The 18,443-nt window shown below is 42.9% G+C and overlaps 3 protein-coding genes across 12 annotated transcripts; 1 reads left to right on the top strand and 2 right to left on the bottom strand.

Annotated features, from left to right (window-relative positions):
- The first annotated feature begins 244 nt into the window (after window positions 1-244).
- LOC135109391 (adenylate cyclase CyaB-like) lies at window positions 245-3,794 on the top strand. 8 transcript variants are annotated; one of them, XM_064020810.1, is made up of 5 exons: window positions 245-315; window positions 1,744-1,907; window positions 2,285-2,356; window positions 2,496-2,660; window positions 3,653-3,794. In XM_064020810.1, exons 2-5 carry the CDS (start codon window positions 1,752-1,754, stop codon window positions 3,779-3,781), a joined length of 522 nt encoding a protein of 173 aa, XP_063876880.1. In that variant the 5' UTR covers window positions 245-315; window positions 1,744-1,751; the 3' UTR covers window positions 3,782-3,794. The 8 variants fall into 8 exon arrangements, with proteins under 8 accessions (XP_063876880.1, XP_063876877.1, XP_063876878.1 ...); XM_064020807.1 differs by lacking the exon at window positions 245-315 and adding an exon at window positions 667-825; XM_064020808.1 differs by lacking the exon at window positions 245-315 and adding an exon at window positions 745-856.
- Window positions 3,795-4,723: 929 nt separating this feature from the next.
- Window positions 4,724-8,377, bottom strand: LOC135109386 (large ribosomal subunit protein uL30-like). Of its 2 annotated transcripts, none has more exons than XM_064020794.1 (7): window positions 8,231-8,377; window positions 6,626-7,001; window positions 6,083-6,258; window positions 5,862-5,952; window positions 5,300-5,456; window positions 4,971-5,126; window positions 4,724-4,884 (listed from the first exon to the last, which is right to left on the bottom strand). In XM_064020794.1, exons 1-7 carry the CDS (start codon window positions 8,326-8,328, stop codon window positions 4,853-4,855), a joined length of 1,086 nt encoding a protein of 361 aa, XP_063876864.1. In that variant the 5' UTR covers window positions 8,329-8,377; the 3' UTR covers window positions 4,724-4,852. The 2 variants fall into 2 exon arrangements, with proteins under 2 accessions (XP_063876864.1, XP_063876863.1); XM_064020793.1 differs by having other exon boundaries at window positions 4,724-4,857; window positions 5,029-5,126.
- A 1,509-nt stretch (window positions 8,378-9,886) lies between these two features.
- LOC135109379 (pre-rRNA-processing protein TSR1 homolog) lies at window positions 9,887-18,402 on the bottom strand. Of its 2 annotated transcripts, XM_064020777.1 has the most exons (16): window positions 18,259-18,402; window positions 17,773-17,885; window positions 17,233-17,503; window positions 16,710-16,788; window positions 16,126-16,266; window positions 15,399-15,497; window positions 14,438-14,635; window positions 13,824-14,060; window positions 13,496-13,643; window positions 12,972-13,211; window positions 12,365-12,582; window positions 11,651-11,914; window positions 11,228-11,338; window positions 11,004-11,090; window positions 10,744-10,864; window positions 9,887-10,248 (listed from the first exon to the last, which is right to left on the bottom strand). In XM_064020777.1, exons 2-16 carry the CDS (start codon window positions 17,876-17,878, stop codon window positions 10,007-10,009), a joined length of 2,562 nt encoding a protein of 853 aa, XP_063876847.1. In that variant the 5' UTR covers window positions 17,879-17,885; window positions 18,259-18,402; the 3' UTR covers window positions 9,887-10,006. The 2 variants fall into 2 exon arrangements, with proteins under 2 accessions (XP_063876847.1, XP_063876848.1); XM_064020778.1 differs by lacking the exon at window positions 15,399-15,497 and having other exon boundaries at window positions 18,259-18,401.
- Between the last annotated feature and the right edge of the window lie 41 nt (window positions 18,403-18,443).

The raw sequence follows: 18,443 nt of genomic DNA, 5'->3' as shown, positions 1-18,443 counted from the left end.
TTAATGTAATTTTCTTATAAAAATCCCGAATTTCGTTTTGCAGCAAGATCCGAAACTCGGGTGTCGTCTGCTGGGTGGAAGTTGGAGGTGGACCAATTATTTCATCCCCTCACAGCTACACCGGCTAATGGGTCCGGGACGTTACTGGGGTGTCAATGATTAAGAAGGAGAATGTTGTATATTTATGAAGGGAAATCTTACGTGGCTGTTTCGATCAATACTCGTGTAATAATTCTCTCTCTCTCTCTCTCTCTCTCTCTCTCTCTCTCTCTCTCAAGAACTTTAGCATTCCGCTGTCGTAGACTTCATTAACAGGTTAGATTAACCGCAAAATGTAATAGAAGAGCACCCAATAGACAGAGAAATGTAGAATTAGATTGATAAAGACATGACAAGAGTAATTTTGCCGGGAATGGACTGGAAAAAAAAAAAGGCAGACAAGAGAAATTGAAAGGCCGGTTGACACATTTCACCTATAATATTGCTTGAATGGCCTGGGATATATAGACTGCTATTAGACATGAGAGGAAAAGATCACGGGGAAAGGTCTCATTTACAGTAGAATTATTAAACATCCTCCTATTAATGATAAACGCACAGACAGACAGACAGCCCTCGCCTTTAAATAGGACAATAATGATAATAAAATCCACTGATAGAATTGAAGATAAGAAAAGGAAAGTAATAAAAGTGCATTCACATATTACATAAGCCACTATAGCAGGAAATGGCTATATATTCGAGGTCCCTGGGGGACTAAAAAAAAAAAAAAAGCAAAGGGAAATGATTCAAGTGACCAGTTTGAAAAGGAGCAAGTTTTAAAAGGTATGCTACACATCACTCCAGAGAAACAGTGGTAATAACTAGTCTTAGCCACGGAGAACTGAGATGAGAGGAGCCATGAGAGAGAAAGAGGCTGTGGATAGTGAACTGAGGAGAAAGATTAGCTGTATATTCTCTCTCTCTCTCAGCAATGATCTTAAGCCGCTGTCTTGTCCGGCGGCTGTGTGTGACTAGCTGTGTGTGTTACTGTATTCGTATTAATGTTACCGCTTGCTACCATGTATATTTTCTTTTACTGCTTGTCACTGTGCATGTGTTCGTGTGTCAGTCATTGTTTCTGCTTGTTAGTGTTACTTTTGTTTGTCACTGTATGTGCGTGTGTGTGTTACTGCTTGTCACTGCCTTGTTGTTACTAGCTACTGTGTTTCAGGGGAGATAGCGAGCTTGGGTTTGTGGGAGGTGGGGAGAAAAGGGAGAGGATTGTGGTGGGTGGGGGAAGAGAGACAGGGTCGTGGTGGGTTGGGGAGGAGTGTGACAGGGTTGTGGTGGACTGGGGAAGAGTGAGAGAGGATTGTGGCGGGTTGGGGAGATGAGTGAGACAGGGTTGTGGTAGGTTGGGGAGGAGAGAGATAGGGTTGTGGTGAGTTGGGAAAGAGAGAGTTGTGGTATGTTGGGGAGAGGAATAAGAGAGGGTTGTGGTGTTTGGGAGGGGAGTGATATGGCTGTGGTGCGTTGGGGAGGAAAGGTAGATGGTTGTGGTGGGTTGGGGAGGAGAGTAAGAGAGAGAATTGTGCCAGCTAAATAACCTGACAGCCTATTTGCCATGAACAACCACAAATCTACTGCCTTTTGAATTAATTTCATAAATCGATACATAAATCTAGCACCACACTCATACACATCATTTACACTCGCAGCCCCATCAGCCCCTGGTTTTACAAGTGACCCTGTGTATTGCAGACAAGGAGATGCCACGCAACACTGAGATCAAGGCAAGAGTGCAGGATGTGGCCAAGCTGCACAAGATTGCTGCCGAGTTGTCCCAGAGCAGCGGGGAAGTGCTGTACCAGGAGGACACCTTCTTCAACACACCACAGGGGAGACTCAAGCTCAGGGTTATCAAGGTCCTTGCCCGTCATCCACATCTATTAAAGTGCTTGTTTGCAACTTTAGAATCTTAGCTGCATTCCTATTAGTGCCAGTTTAAGCTATGTTGTAATCTGTCTATATACCTGGCTAGCAATTGTACATGGGACAGCTCAAACAAAACACCACACCCATCATTCACACTCCTAGCCCCGTCAGCCCCTGGTGGAAAGGGGATATTCTAAAAGTTGTGAAACAACTTAAGAAACCTTCTCACTTCCTTATACACGCTAGAGCCCAGTTTCTCATAATAGGTTAAAGTTTCAGGTGCAGCAAATCAATGTTCATCGATGCTTATCATTCATAAAATACAGTTGCTCACCAAGGTAATTACTGATTTGTATTTACCTTTCAGGATAAAAGAGAAGAGTTGATATATTATGAGCGACCAGATCAGGAGGGTCCCAAATGCAGCGACTTTGTTAAGGTTGGGACATCATAAGTATCCTTCTCATAATTTGTTGTAATAGCTTCATCTGTGCTTACTGTCCTCACTGTATCAGTGTCAGGAGGCAGTATGTTGTGAAGAAAGTTTCACATGAATTTTAACTATTCTTCCATGCTAGGTGGAAAGGAAGGCTGGAGAGCTAAGTGACGACATAAAACTATTATTGAGTCGTTCCCTTGGAGTTAAAGGATCTGTCAAGAAGACCAGGACACTGTACATGGTTGGCCAGACAAGAATTCATGTTGATAAGGTGGAAAATCTTGGGGACTTCATGGAACTTGAGGTAGGTGACAGGTTATTCACTCATTTTATTTGTGTCTGTCTATCTTCCAATATATATATACCAGGCCAGCATTCCTTCATAGGATGACCCAGACGATTCATTGACTAATTTGGTTTGTGGCACTGCATCAACGTGGCTTCACAAGACTGGGACGCCACCAGAAAGTGGCGTACTGTAAATGTATGGCACAAAGGCAGTCTTTGAAGCCAAGAAACTAAATCTCCAAGTTGCAGCCCACCAAGAAATCCTATTAATTACTAACTGTGACTTTCTCTCAATCAGTGGTATCCATGCCACAGAAAAGGAGATTGACAAGTCATCAACATATAGGCTACCACAAACTCCTGGAAACACACTGATGACACTGTTTATAGTCACAGCAAAGAGTGTGACACTACTTCCTTGTGGCATGCCATCTTCAGGTGGATGGGCTTCAGACTGAACATCCCCAATCCATACCCATAAAAAATGGCGAGATAAAAACTGCTGTATAAAAATAAGGAGTTGGCCACAGAGACCATACTTAAATAGAATAAGTAAATTGCCAAGGCACCAAGCTGTGTCGATGCTTTCTGCAAGTCAAAAAATACTGTAACACGTGTACTTGCAAATGCTTCACACGTAGAATAGCCCAGACAAGGGTCCACATTCTCACTTATCCCCATCTAAACAGAGTATCTCACCACACATTCACACTTATTCCTGTCTAAATGGACAGTATTTCATTTACTAGTACTAAAAAAACAATTTGGGTTTGTCTTTCATGAAGCCCTGTTCCTTTACACAAGAGATACAGGTCTTAAGTCAAGTTATAGCCCCAATGCCCAACAAGAGCAAAAGGCAAGCAATCCTTCCCTCCTTTATTGCCCTGTGAGAGCATAAGGCCAATTAACCCATTGTTCCATGCATGTATATCTCTGCTGCAGATCATAATTTATACCAGACAAGGGATCAAAAATGTATTCACTAATCAAATCGTCCATCCACAACAGGTAATGCTGAATGATGACCAGTCTTTGGAAGAAGGAGAGAAGATTGCCTTAGACCTGCAGGAGAAGCTGGGTGTCAAGCAGGAGGATCTCCTTACTGGAGCTTATATGGACATGATCTTGAAGCAATAAAAGTTTTTCAATATACTGCATTTGATTGGATATAGTGGTATGAATCATGAGAGGTACTGTAATCTATTCATATACCTAGTTCATGATCTCACATAGGAGGGCCCAAAGCACCACACTTGCACACTCATAGTCCTGTCAGTCCCCTATGGAGAGGAAGTCTCATTCCTCCACCATACACCACAAAAGTACAATAAATCAATAATTTATTATTGATTTGTCACATGGAGAGGGCAGTGAAAGTACTTAAGTGGAATGAAGTGGATGTGTTGGCTAGACCACTTACATGTACAGACAGTAGTGTTGGATTACCTTTGATAGATGGAGTGTGCAATAGTAGGGTACATAAAGCTTTTGTGTCCACCTGGTGATAGCATACAGAAATGTCACCAGCTGCTTCTTGTCAGGCATCCATTCTTTACATTGCCTTTATTCTGGACTTCTTCCCTCACTTTATCACACCCACACCTCCCTTCTAAGTCAACTCTTGGCACTCTTTCCCTTCATGGACAAACCAAGGAAGACATCACAACTCCCCTCACTTGCACACCTTCCAGGTCATCTCCATACTACCACTGCAGTCACTTTCAAAAGAAGGCTTCTTGTCAATAGGATAAACTAATCAGGACTTCCACCTGCTTATAAATCTAACAATCATTCTGGAGTCATACAAAAGACTGGACACCTCGCTGAGTGGCCTGCCAGATGAATGACCACTACCAGCAGCCACCATAACTCTTCCAGTAGTATTCCATGGAGCAGAACAAAAACCAGTGCATCCCAGAGGAAGCAGAGAACCACCTCAGTTTGGCCATTAATGGACAGAACTTGCAGTACAAAGCTTTGGGACTTATATTCTTTACCAAAATTTGGTTTTACCTCCATTTCTCCCTCCAAATAAGATATGATCCAATTATTCCTAACAAGTGAATGTAAAACAAGTCATCCTTCCTCTTAGTTTATTTCATTTAGATCATTCTGGCCAACAGGCTGTTGATCTGGTCCTCCCTGTTGCCAAAATCACCACCCTCCACAAAGTGAGTGGTCTTCTTCCTCCATCCACCAGTTGGGTTGTTAAGCTGCAAGAAATAAAACAATATCCATATCTAACACCATCAAGACTGACTTTTATACTGGCATCCAACATCATGATAACTTTTGAACTGGAAATTCACAGATCTCTCAACATCACTTCTTTCACTATTCTGTGATACATAAATGAATGTATGATTGAATGCGAAGCAACCCACCTTGAAGGGCCACAGGAAGTTGGTGGCGGCTTGGAAGTTGTCACCCACAGTGTAGATTTCATGGACAAGATCCTCAACACAGATGATGCCCTTGGACTCTGCAACATTATTCAAATCATCAGTACAAGGAAGTGGTAATGCTATTTTTGCTTGTAACAGATCTTAGTATCAGTATTATTATTTATTGTTAATCTCCCCTTCAAGATCCCTGGCTCACCTCCCTTCAGAGCAAAGCATTCCTCAGACCATATACACTCAATCATGTACTCACTCAGTTTCTTTTCAATCATTTCATTGTTGGTGAGTGGGATGCGGCGGTGCTCAATCTTGCCAAAGCCTCGCTTGTACACCAGCTGCTTCACAGTCTTCAGGTTGGGATAGCCCCAGGCAATGAAGGGCTCAGCAATACGCAGCATGTTGATCGTGGCCTGAAACATTGTGATATCATAATGGTCATGGGCTGAGAGTGTGAAAGACATGTTTATGAGTGTGTGGTGCTTTGTCTGGGCTACCCTGTGTGTGATTGCCAGCCTGATATATAAACAGATAGTGGACAGGCACAGCCAACAGAAGCATCCACTCCAAGAGAGACAGAGGACCAAGAGGAAAGATAAAACAATGCAATAATCTAAAATGAAATTAAAAAACATGACCACATCAATTGGTCAATTTAAGAAATTCTCAATACATCTTACAGCAAAGTGCTTCCTGCAATAATGAGCTGGGGAGCACCTCATCTATAGCCATCACAGGGGAGCATTTCACAAATAGAAAAAACTAAACCTTTAACCATAGGAAAAGTCCCACATTACAGTATTACCTATTACACATACCTTGTTCAACTTAACGAAGACACCATTGTTGATCTGCAGCAGGCGGAACAGCTGCAGCACCTTGCGGACCTTGGGGTGGACCTGGTTCACACTGTAAGAAAGAAAACGCATGAGCAATTTCCTCCCCACGCATACAAAGGTGAAGTTAACACAGAAGAAAGCCCTCACACTGGCCACTTCCTCTCCACAGTGAACAAAGTGAATGTAGCAGGAGCCCTCACCCCCTGATCCTGATGACAAAGGCCAGCTTAGCCTCAGCCGGCACAATCACGGAGCCCTCCTTCTTGGCTGTCCTGATGAGGTCAATCTCCTGCTTCTCCACCTTGCGGTACTCCTTGATGTACTTCTCGGCACGACGGAAGATCTTCATGCGCTTGGACCTCAGAGCCTTCTTGGCCTGGGGGGAGGAAAGCTGTCAGTGTGGCCATCCCTGCACTCCTGTCACTTTTATTAGTCCATGTGAAAATGTGAGGCTAATAAGGCTTTGAGTTAATCCGCCCAGTGCCAACGCTGTAAATTTATGGCGTCTTGCATGCCCGTGCTCACTGCCAATGCCGTGAATTTGCTGTGGTAATTTACTAGGAAACACGGATCACAATATGTAGATACAGAGGCAGACAGACAGATCATAAAAACATAGGTATGCAGGCAAATGGACAGATGACATTCTGTGAACCATTTCTATTACAAGACAGCATCTATACATATTTAAATAGAAACTGAGAGCACAGGGCACAGACAATGACAGCCAGAGGGTACATTACCTGAATGATGGCGGCAATCTTGTGTTTTTTGGTGGCAATCCTCCTCTTCCTGCGCTTGAGGAGGATCTCAGGCACAGCCGGCAGCTTCTTGGATCCATCGGCCGGGGCCTTGGCGGGGGCTGGCTTCTTGGCTTCAGCAGGCTTGGTCTTAGCTGCCTTGGCCTTTTCAGCCTTAGCAGCAGCCTTGGCAACTCTGGCCTTGGCGATCTGAGCCTTGGTGAGCCTGGGTGGTCGCTTAACCTTGGGCTTTACTTCCGCAGGCTTGGCTGGGGCAACCCTCTTTGGCTTGGCAACCTTCTTACGCAGGGCGGGGTCTGCGGGTTTCTTCTTCCTCACCCGCAGCCTCTTGGCCGGGGCTGGGGCCGCTGTCTTCCCCCTGCAACACACACCCTTGTGAGAGAGAGAGAGAGAGAGAGAGAGAGAGAGAGAGAGAGAGAGAGAGAGAGAGAGAGAGAGAGAGAGAGAGAGAGAGAGAGAGAGACTCCCAGCTGGATTACCACAAAAGGAGGGCTTTCCCTACACAACACATCAAAATTGAGTGGCTAAGGCACCAGCCACGCCACTGAGGTGCCTGAGCGCGGCCACCTGGCTAGCCATAATGTGTATCTGTACACCACACAGGGAGAGAGGACAGCGCCACCCACTTGAAAAAATGTGTAAAAAGAATCCTGATACCTCAACACGGGATGCCAGCAGCTTCACTGTGGCACCAAAATTGAAAAGGAATATAAGGGGAAATTCTTTGCACTGTTATTACTTCCTTCATGTTAATACCACAAAGTAAGGAATTCTGGACTCTAACATAACCTATCCTACCACAAAGGAACACCAAATCTTAATAACACATAACATACTATACCAGTGGTTCTCAAACCTTTTTTTTATGAGCGACCCTGTTTGGAACATTTCATTCCTTCGCGACCCAGAGTAAAGAGAAAGAAAATGTACAATGACATATGCACTTTATTTTGGAAAAAAAAATAAATAATGTGTACAGCTTGTGTACACAAGTCAGAGACGTGGGGCCCAGGAGGAGGGAGGTGGGGGGGAAGATGAACATACAAAACAAAAGTAATTTGTGGTTAAAGAAGAACAATTCAATTAAGTAACTGAAATACACTGAAACACTGAAAGCATGATAATGTTCCTGTGTCCCTGCGACCCATCAAAATTGATCTCGCGACCCATAGTTTGAGAACCACTGTACTATACCATCGTTCCTTGCACAATACTGCCACACAATAAGGAATTCTGGACTCATATCTACCATCACCTAACCTAAAAGGTGCTTGAATCTTAATAATACCCATAAAATAAGCCTTCAGCGTACCTCATTTCACCACACAAATCAAAACGCGGCTCAGAATTACCACAGCTAAAGTTCCCCAATAACAAGTCAAGGCATGCACAACCTGGCCGACCCACTGGATGTAAACATTGCACTTCTTTCACTAATATCGCCTGTAATACATGTCACTCATCCCTAAACAGCTACTAATCCTATAATCTAATAGTTCCTAGTTGAGTATATCACATTGGTTACTGTCTAACTGGTCGGATGGATGAAATAAATCGAGATAAAAATAAAGTTTGGCGGGTACTTACGTCTCAACCATGTTGCTACTGCTGAAAAAGGCCGAAAGAGAGGAGACTGGGAAGACAACTGACTGTCGACATGCGCTCATTTTGTTTTTATTACTCATTCTTAATATATTCCATTTTATTTTAGTTTCCTTAAGCTTAATTTATTTTCTAGTTATGTTTTTTTATGTGATTGCCTTCGATTAGTGTAGTATTAGTACCGGTTCAAATTATCATCATCATCATCATCAGCTATTTCTATCTGATGTCTAGTTATTCCGTCTATGTTATGTCACATACACCTTCATGACATCCATTAGGTCATATACACCTATTCAGCTCCGTCACATAATCACATACACCATCTTAGCATCATAAACATCACACCCACATCACAAACACACGCAACACCCATAGAATCATATACGCCCATGCAACTCGCGCACATCATCACGTACATCCACTGAACACATCCACATATCGTATACACCCAATCAGCACCCCATAATGTCACATACTCCCTCGTAGCACCCACAACATCACATACGCACTCCCAATCCCTTCAAACTCACCCATAACATCACATACACCCACATCATACACATACCCACACCCATAACATCACATAAAGTTGTCCACCCTCCTAACATCACATAAACTCATCCACACTTATAATGAATGCACCCACCCACCCAATACACTCATAATACCATACACATCCATATCGTATACATGCCCATACTCGTAACATCACATACATCCACCCACATCCTCATAAAAATCCACGATTCTCATCCAGCAAGTTCATAAAATCATGGAACATATTGATAATGAAGTTTATTTATCATTGACTGGGACATACTTGCAATATTAGTTTCCTACCAATGTACTGTTTCTCTCCCTTTACTAAATCTGTCTATATACCTTTTTTTTTTTTTTTTTTTTTATGTAGGAAGGACACTGGTCAAGGGCAACAAAAATCCAATAAAAAAAAGTGTCCACTGAAATGCCAGTCCCACAAAAGGGTCAAAGCAGTGGTCAAAAAATGATGAATAAGTGTCTTGAAACCTCCCTCTTGAAGGAATTCAAGTCTTACTGGAACCATCATTTTGTTTCCCTTGGCCAGTGACCCTCCTACGTAAAAATAGATAAATAAATAAATAAATAAATAAATAAAAACTACTACTCAATTCTAAGGCACTGCTGGGTTAGATCGAGTTTGTTTGCACATGCCAGTATTATATAAGAAAATAAGGGATGCTGCAAGAAGCCATCAGGCCTACACATGGCATTCTTCCTTGAAAATATGCATACTTATTTCCACTTATCTCCATGTATGAATTTGTCTAATTTTTTAAAGCTCCCTATTGACTCAGCTCTAACAACCTGATGACTGAGTCTGCTCCATTCATCTATCAGTCAGTTTGAGAATCACTTTCCTCTTTTTTTCTCACTTCCAAGCTGGAGTCTGTCATCCATTTAAGTGTAATACTGCCAGGGGACATCTCACAGCTGCACTTAGTATACTTTCACTCAACAGGGTATTTGAATGAACCTGTACTGTTATTCTCATACTGATAACATATAGAATCCCTTCCTGCTACACATCCAGCATATTCCTCACTTTTCTTTTGACACACACACAACGGGATTTAAGCTTATAAAAATAACACAACAACACAAGACCTGTATGTTTATTACGACATTTCACAGGGGCAGTCCTGCCTGAGCACTGATGTGGCAGTCATGGGAAGTAACAGCACAAATAAATAAATTCCAAATATAACTAATATGATATTTTCAGGAGAAGAATTTTACCATTTTGCTCTTTTTTCTTAAAGGTTGCTGTCTTTCTTCCTCATCCTCATCATCATCATCACTGTCTGCATTGTGGGCTGAGTGGAAGGTGTAGAGTGGAGGTGGTCTGGCAACAAAGGGGTCCATGGTCCACTTGGGGAACATACGCTTGTAAAGGTGCAGCAGAACTGTATCCTGTGACTTGAGCTGCCCGTCAAAGAAGCACTTCATGTGTCCGTGGGTTCCTGGGGGTAGGGTAAGGGGTGTTTGGGTCATATACAACTGTGGTTATCCTACAACACATTAAGTACTACATTATATAAGATGAAACTAGAAAAGGAGAAAAGAAGACAACAAATAAGATGTAAGTAGGATAAATTAACTAAAAATTGAAAATATTAGTGAGTTTCCAGTAGCCACAAAACCAAATCCATGCAATATTTGTGGCATTTATACTACTCAAATCAGCATCAGGGAAAGGCCTACTCGTACCCGCAGTCCCCTCACCCACTTCAGGACACATACTACAAAAATCAACATCAGAGAAAGGCCTACCCACACCCACAGCCCCCTCACCCACTTCAGGGCACATACTGCAAAAATCAGCATCAGAGAAAGGTCTCCTCACACCCACAGCCCCCTCATCCACTTCAGGACACTTATACTACACAAATTCGCATCCACAGCCCCCTTACCCACTCACCACCACCCAAGATACACATGCATGCCAGTCAACCCACCTAGAGGCTCCTTGATGTGTCCCCGCCGGCCCCACTTGGTCCGCAGCTCCACCGGCTTGAACCACATCACATCCTCCCGGTTAAAGAACATGTAGCGCACCACAGCTGTCTTACGGTTCACCTGCGGGACAAACAGGGTTAGTGGGGGCAGGATTCCTTCACACAGCCATGGAGTGAGTAGCCACAGGAAACACATGTAATCTATAAACAAGTGTTCTCAGGTATTTCCAGTCTTTATTTCTGATGAGCAGCACACTTACCTTGAATGGATGGCCACTCAGTACCACTCTCTTGGTTACTATCCTCTTGGGGTCAACACTTAGCAGAAAGCCTGTAGCCACTAAATCCTGTTGAAAAAATTTAATTAGCCAATAAATAAACACTATCTCTCAATCTTCAGAGAGTAAATATCTTAGGTTACAGTGATATTCTCTGACTGACGTCAAGAATTTAGCCAAGGAATACAACATCTTCTCTCCCTCACCTGTGCTCCATCCCCTCGCTGCCGGAACACAAGCACTGAGGCTGGAGAGTAGGTGATTGGTGCAAACATGGTGGCCACAACAGTGCTGCCAGGGTGGAAGTACCGAGCAAACTGTTTGGGGGAATGTGTGGTGAGCAAAGCAGTACCAGCACATAATGAACACTTCTCATCTCACATCTTCATAATCTGCCTTTGATTTTACTGAAATTTTGAGGTCTTTTCAATTTGGTGTGATGGGAACTGTATATATCATGTAACACAATAAAATAATAAGATGAAGAGATTAACAACACATAAAACTCACAACTTACCATCAAGAAAAGACAAACCATTTCTTGCCAACATATTCCAAGTTTGATGTGACTCAACACTTTGCTTTCATTAACCAAGTAAAACACTGAGCCACTGCAAGAGCCACCTCACCTTATGCTTGTTGCCGGTAGAGTGTTCACTGAAGATTGGGCAGTTGGCAAACCTACGAAAGCCCACGTGGAAAATGAGGCGCTCCTTGGACTTGATGGGGCGGAAGTGGCCCTGTGGATGGGACTTGATGACAAGGTTCACCACAGACATCTTCTGCTCATGGGGGAGGAGGCCAAACACCACCAGAGGGGAGTGGGTGGCTACGTGCTCCTTGTACAGGTGATGTGGCACTTCCTTCACGTCTATCATCAAATACCCTCCAGGCTGAGGCAAACCAGACATTACCAATCTCAGTTCAGGCTTCCATGAGACATTTGGTAAAAATACATGGCATGGTCACATCTCTCAAACATAACAATTTAAGAAAATAAGGGAAGCTGCAAGAAGCTGTGAGGCCAATGTGAGGCAGTCCCTGTATGAAACATACCTACCTATTTCCACCTATCATCACCATCCATAAATTTGTCTAATCTTCTTTTAAAGCTCCCTAATGACTCAGCACTAACAACCTGATTACTGAGTCCACTCCATTAATCTAACACTTTATTTGAGAACCAATTTCTTCCTGTTTTTTTTATTTAACTCTTTCAAACTTAAAGCCATTATTTCTATCAGGTCCCCCCTTATGCCTCTTTCAGGAATGTAAATTTCAAAGCTTCACAATATTTCCTAGAATATCTCAAGTGTCTGAGAGTAAAACAAGTAATTCTTTACCTCAGCTCCATGAGTCTCGTCCCGCAGTACACGCTTTCTAGTGCGGTGGAAGTCTTCAAACTGGAATATCCTGGAGTAGTCAAGGGGCAGGTTCTCATTGGGGTCCCAGACTGAGGTGCGGAAACTCTGGAGGCCTCGGTACTTCTGAAACCTGATCCGAGCTGCCACATCCTGGGGAGTGTCCACCTCATCTGGGAACACTGCATCTTCTCTTGCCTCTGTAATAATGAATGGCAGTTGTACAGTGATTCAAGAACTGGGAACAACAATAATAATAATAACAATAATAAACATCTTGTTGCTCTGTAATACTGAATTGTAGCTGCACAATGAGTTAAAAACCGGAATCATGTATTTTCATGGTTCTGTAATTGAACTGTACAGTGATTCAAGAACTGGTGTACAAGCGGATGATTTCCAGTGGTAAGTCTGCACTTATATATACACTACTCACTAACAATTTGGATGACACTTTTGACTTTTCTTTTATGACTGGCACCTCAGTGGGCCTTTCTAGTGTTTTCTCTCTCTCTCTCTCTTTGTTGCCCTTAGTCAGTGCCCCTCTTACATGAAAGATAACATGACAACTGCCATCACCACAACTCACCTCTCATCTTTTGCAGGGCGTCCATCTCCTCTCCATAGTCTACCTTCTCGTCATAGTTGGCGCCCTCATTCTCTGTCACTGTCACTGTCTCGTATTCCTCTTCCTCTTCACTCTCCTCATCCTCGTCATTGCCATCTTCCTCACAGCCATCCTGAGACATGGCATCCACTGGGGCATATTCTTCCATATTACTGTTATCCCCATCATCCTCATCCTCATCATCGCCAACGCTTCCTTCCTCTGTCACATAAACAAGCAAGGAAATCATGTATGGCCATAATAATTGGTGTATTCTTCCATATTACAGGCATTACCATCATTCTCATACTTGGTACTAATGCTTTCTTCACGTTACACAAACAAGCAATTCTATACAGCCGTAATAATTGTCTAAAAACTATTGCAAGGACATTTTAATTCCATATCAATACAGCAATTAATGACTGAGTATCACTGGTGTCTATTCAGAAAAATTCATAAAACTTTGGTGCATGGAAAAAGACAAAATGCATCAGTGTGTCTACCATTGTCACTGTCAATGATCCAGGCAGCTTGGTAGTCTGAGGTGCCCTTGGGAACCCGCTTGGTGCGTGTCTTGGGAGCTGTGAGCTTCTCAGCCTCAGCAAGTTCCTCCTCTGTTGGCCAGGTCTGCTCCCCTTCCATTGGGTCAACCTAGAGGCAATCATTCATTCATGCCACTCTACTCTGTTTGACACATCTTGATATTCATCACCCTTCTGACCTGTCTGGCAATCATTAAAGCTACCTGAATTCACAAGCCTAGCACTACCATTAAAATTACCAAGCTACACATTCATTAATCTTGATGCAAAGGACACTACTTTGGTTCACCTCATTCGTTGATGTAAGGGGCTCCTGGATGTCTGGATCAGCCTCACTCAGTAGTTTTATCTCTGCATCAATCATGTCACCTTCCTTACTGCGCTGGTCCAAAGGATATGGATCCAGATGGTAAATGCTGATGCGAGACATTTGGAATTCCCCCCAGCCTGGGATGTGGACCAGCCCATTGATGGAGAGTGGCTTGCCTCTCAGGTAGCCATGCACCCTTAGTGTTCCTGTGGATCCCTGCAATACCACCACCACCACCACCCCCACCACTGTTACTGTCATGACTGCTATGCTTGCCACAATCAATCACAATCACAATACTATTCTTCTTTTTGAGTGAGCTTGTTCAAATTTTGTCATTCTATCCTAGCACAAACTGAGCAGAGCAACAATTACCTTTATATAATACTGGAACTTTCCAGTAAATGATCACAACAGATTTCAGAAATGCACCTCCAGTCCATGCAAACACAAGAGCAAATATACCTTAAACTGTGCCTTGAAACTTTACACTACAATCAAATCTCCCTTCAGAAATCCACCACCAGTTCAAACAAGCAATAAGAGCAAATAAACCTTAAAATCTCACACTACCTCAACCAAATCTCCCTCACCTCAGGCAAGAACTCCAATTTCTCTGCCATGATGTGTGGTCTGTTGTCCCTGAAGAAGATGGGTCTCTGCTTCTGTGCGCCAATGTGCCTCAGAATCAGGAGAGCATCTTGGGGCTTCTCCACAGTATGCAGCTTGGCAGGCCCTGGGAACCTTGTCTCTATCTCCTTTATCAAGTTCTGCTTCACTTGGTGTTTCTTCTGTTATTTGGGAGGATTTGGTTTTTAAGTCACTGATGGATATTCAGAGTCAAGTGTATCTGTATAAGTTGTATGTCATAAGTTTAACTTGTAATGAAGTCATCTATATACCAGGCTAATGACCCCTTGAGGAGGACAGCAGAGACAAAGCATTCCCCCCACACCCAGATACCAACACAAACACACACACACACACATCTACCCACATACCCTGATACCAACACACACACACACACACACCTACCAACACTCACCTCACATACCCATACCCACACCCAGATACCAACACACACACACACACACACACACACACACAAACCCCACATCTATATAAAACAAAATTTGAATAAAAAACACCACACTGGGTCAGTTTAGACAATCAGGTACCTGGAAACATTATGGGTGCAAAAACCACAGTCACTTTGTTACTGTTAGTCAGATATTTCTCAAGATAAGGAAAAGGACCACTAGTATTAAAAAGTTATGCATCTATGACTACCCCAAAATAAAACTAAACAACCACTTCAATATGGGAATTTCTTTACAGTTAGCAACATGGTTAGTGCTGGAGTGGGTTATTAACACATCTACTCCATAATAAAAATAAACAGCCACTTTAATAGGAGGCTTTCTTTACAGTTAGCAACATGATTAGTGCTGGACTGGATCATTAACATGTCTATTAATCAAAGTACAACGGCTCTCCACATTAGCACAAGTCCACACCCTGCACACTCTCATGAAGCTAGCACACGAGATATACATGAGGCCTGAAGTGGGCTGGGTGAGGCTCGAGGGACAGCTTGCTGCCAAGATCCTGCTCCAATTCATCCGTTTCCATCTCCTGGCCTACAGCTCTCTCCTAACAAGACAATTGGGAGAGCATTCTTCATATTACACAGCAGGAAAGCTTACAGTTCTATCTATCTACATACCAGGCTGGCAATCCCACATGGGGCAGCCCAGACAAGGCACCACACACTCACACTCACATCATTCACACTCTTATCCTTGTCATCCCCTGATGGAAAGGAATAGTCACATAGACCATTGCACTACACTCCAGGAGCTTATGCATTACAATTCTGGCTGGAATTATTGTGGAGGTAAAGATTACCATTATACACTGTCAATTTGGTCACAACAGTAACTCTCCTTAAACTTTTCTGGATTACATCACAAGTACAGTCACTATTCATTGCCCCAGTTCAGCCTTTGCTTTTGTAATAAAATACCCATCCACTATTCTACAAACCCAAGATCCATTGTATTAACCTGCCTGTGCCAATCCAGGTAGTCCGAAGTGACTTAAAATATTGCACTGCCAAACATGATAAACCCTTGGCACTTATCCCTTTAACCGATATGAAAAATAAATGGAGCATTTAGACAGGTAGCTGGGGCATCTCACTTTAACAAAGCAAACAGTACTAACTAAACATGTATGATTCGCAAAGACATTCTTTAGGCAAACTTGAGAAGAGCCACACCTTCTGTGCCAGCTCCTCAAGGTCTGTGACAACATGGACAGGAGTAGGAAGCCCCTGGGCCATGATGGAGGAGAGGAGGAGGTCAGCATCCCCACCAAGTTCTTCCTCCCCAGGCCAGAGCAGCAGTAAGGTGTCGGTGGTCTGGAACACAGGAAGCGAGATCACTAAAATGCCTTGCAGATAAACTATCATCTATATGCCAGACCAACAATCCTACACAGGGTAGCCTAGACAAAGCACCACACACTCATACATGCATTATTTACACTCTTAGCCCCATCAACCCATTGTGCAAAGAAATAATCTTGTGTGGCTCAGAGTTGGCCACATCCTACACAAACTCAGGAATGAACCTTTTCTTGCACATATTCGCTTATCATCTGAATTCCTAATTGTTCTTTCATTATTTCACTCTTGTACATGATTCATCACTCCTACACTCACTAAGTCATAACAAACTCAATGATATACTGCTCCTTGCATATATTCACTCGTCATCTTAATCCCAAACTGGTCTTTCATGTTTCACTCTTGGCTGTACATGAGTCAACATTTCTGCACTCACTAACAGTCTATGTCCTTACCTTTACACTGTCTAAGATGGCATACAAGTCATTGGCAGGTGGTATGACAAATGAGAACCTCTGCTTGAACCGCTGTGAGCTGAAAGAAATGAAGGAAAACCTCATTGTATTTCATGATGAAGAGCTTAAAAATATATCTTTAAAACAGTTGTGTGATTTTTTTTCCCCCCTAGAATCCACAGCTACTTAGATTACTTCATAAATTACTTAGGAAATAAACATGCAAGCTTTGATCTCTTGGCTGGTTTCACATTGGCAAGACTTTTCTGGTGTTAAATAATGAAACTTTATGGGTCAAGGAGTAAGTAGTTAGTAAATGTATATTGTGAGAGCAGTAAAATGAACAGCTGAATTGAAGCTTTATCCATTTCTTCCCTATACAGCAAATTCTTTATTCATTTAATAAGTCCTGAGATAATTTACTTTTAACAACTCTCATCAAAACACAACTACTCAAATACAAAAATCTGACAGCACAGAAACAGTTCAACAAATGCCTCGCACTTGATGTCATGAGGCTTACCTGATGTGTGTGATGCCCTGGGGACTCGTGCACACTGTGGCTCCTTCATCACACTCTCCAAGGGCAACAAGCACTGTCCTGGGGTTGATGGAAGGGCTGAGTGGCACTACTGTCACCAGGAAGGGAGGGTTGTACTGTGTGCCTAGAGACCGCTTCCGAAAGGCGGTCTCCTCTTTCTTGGCTGCTCGGATCTGTTTGGCCCTATTTTTCCGCTGTTCTCTGCTGAGTTCAAACTTGATCTTTTTACTCAGGTTCTTGGCACTGACTCTGCCTGAAGGAATGAATGAGACACATACCTTTAGAACACAGATTAAAAGACAATCACAAGTTATTTAAAGTGTATACAATAATACTGAGTTAGTGACAATGAAAGAAGAATGCTATGATAAAAATGGTAAATATTAAAAGAATCTGTCTGCAGTAAGTGATTAATTCCTGAAATAGAATATATGAAACACAAAACAGTTTAATCTTTCCTTCAAACAAATTTCACTGCTTGTCAACCCTCAATCAAGAGGGGAAAAAAAAAAAAAAACTCACCTCTGTTAGTTTTAGCAATACTGCCCTTGGATCTGTGGCCAAGGGTTCTGTGTTTCTTGTTCTGCTGCTTGAGGGCCGAGGGTCGATGTGCTTGAGACATTGCCATGGTGAACCTATCAAATGACATAATCCACTATTAGGGAAGCGAATCTGAGCGAGCTGCAGGAAGGTCACTACAAAAGGTTACGGCAAAGAGCATCTGGAGGCCCCAGTAACATATTGTGTCATCCTAGGGGAAAAAGTTTGAGGGTCCAGCAGTTCATTACGAAAGATTATGACAAAGAGAAACAGGAAGCCCCAGTGCTATATGCCATTCAAAGGTGGCAGCAGGCAGGTCATTACGAGAGATCAAGGCACCGAACATCTGGAGAGCCAGTGTAACCCTCGTGGTGGCCAGTCTGACATACCAACAAATACTGCAAGTAATTGAGACGTTGCTTAATTTTTCAGTCTATGGCATTAATAACCAGTACTTTAACTACTTACCTGGATGTAGAAGAGGCAAATCCAAGGGGGGAGAAGCACTTATTTTGCCATCATCATCTGTCAGCAATCGAAGTACTGATTAGAGAGGCCAGCTGGGCACCACCAGGCGACCCATCTCGCACCTCGGAGTGATGCGAGATTGGTCGCTTGGCTTAGATTTGTCTGTATTTTTACACTTAAAATAA

This window comes from Scylla paramamosain, chromosome 18 (assembly GCF_035594125.1).
Source record: "Scylla paramamosain isolate STU-SP2022 chromosome 18, ASM3559412v1, whole genome shotgun sequence".
In the NCBI taxonomy this organism is placed as follows: Eukaryota; Metazoa; Arthropoda; class Malacostraca; order Decapoda; family Portunidae; genus Scylla; species Scylla paramamosain.
Note: the sequence above shows the minus strand (reverse complement) of the source record. Positions and strands in the feature narration are given on the sequence as shown.

Bases quoted from the DNA above. Each gene is read 5' to 3' on its own strand.
- LOC135109391 (XM_064020806.1), top strand. From the start codon at position 974: ATGATCTTAAGCCGCTGTCTTGTCCGGCGGCTGTGTGTGACTAGCT. The intron at 1,908-2,284 runs GTCCTTGCCCGT...TTTACCTTTCAG, and splicing joins TCAAGCTCAGGGTTATCAAG to GATAAAAGAGAAGAGTTGAT. The intron at 2,357-2,495 runs GTTGGGACATCA...CTTCCATGCTAG, and splicing joins AATGCAGCGACTTTGTTAAG to GTGGAAAGGAAGGCTGGAGA.
- LOC135109386 (XM_064020793.1), bottom strand. From the start codon at position 8,328: ATGAGTAATAAAAACAAAATGAGCGCATGTCGACAGTCAGTTGTCTTC. The intron at 5,953-6,082 runs GTGAGGGCTCCT...TCTTTCTTACAG, and splicing joins TTTGTCATCAGGATCAGGGG to TGTGAACCAGGTCCACCCCA. The intron at 5,127-5,299 runs GTGAGTACATGA...ATAATGTTGCAG, and splicing joins AATGATTGAAAAGAAACTGA to AGTCCAAGGGCATCATCTGT.
- LOC135109379 (XM_064020777.1), bottom strand. From the start codon at position 17,878: ATGGCAATGTCTCAAGCACATCGACCCTCGGCCCTCAAGCAGCAGAAC. The intron at 13,212-13,495 runs GTAGACACACTG...TTTATGTGACAG, and splicing joins GATCATTGACAGTGACAATG to AGGAAGGAAGCGTTGGCGAT. The intron at 10,865-11,003 runs GTAAGTGTGCTG...TTTGTCCCGCAG, and splicing joins TGAGTGGCCATCCATTCAAG to GTGAACCGTAAGACAGCTGT.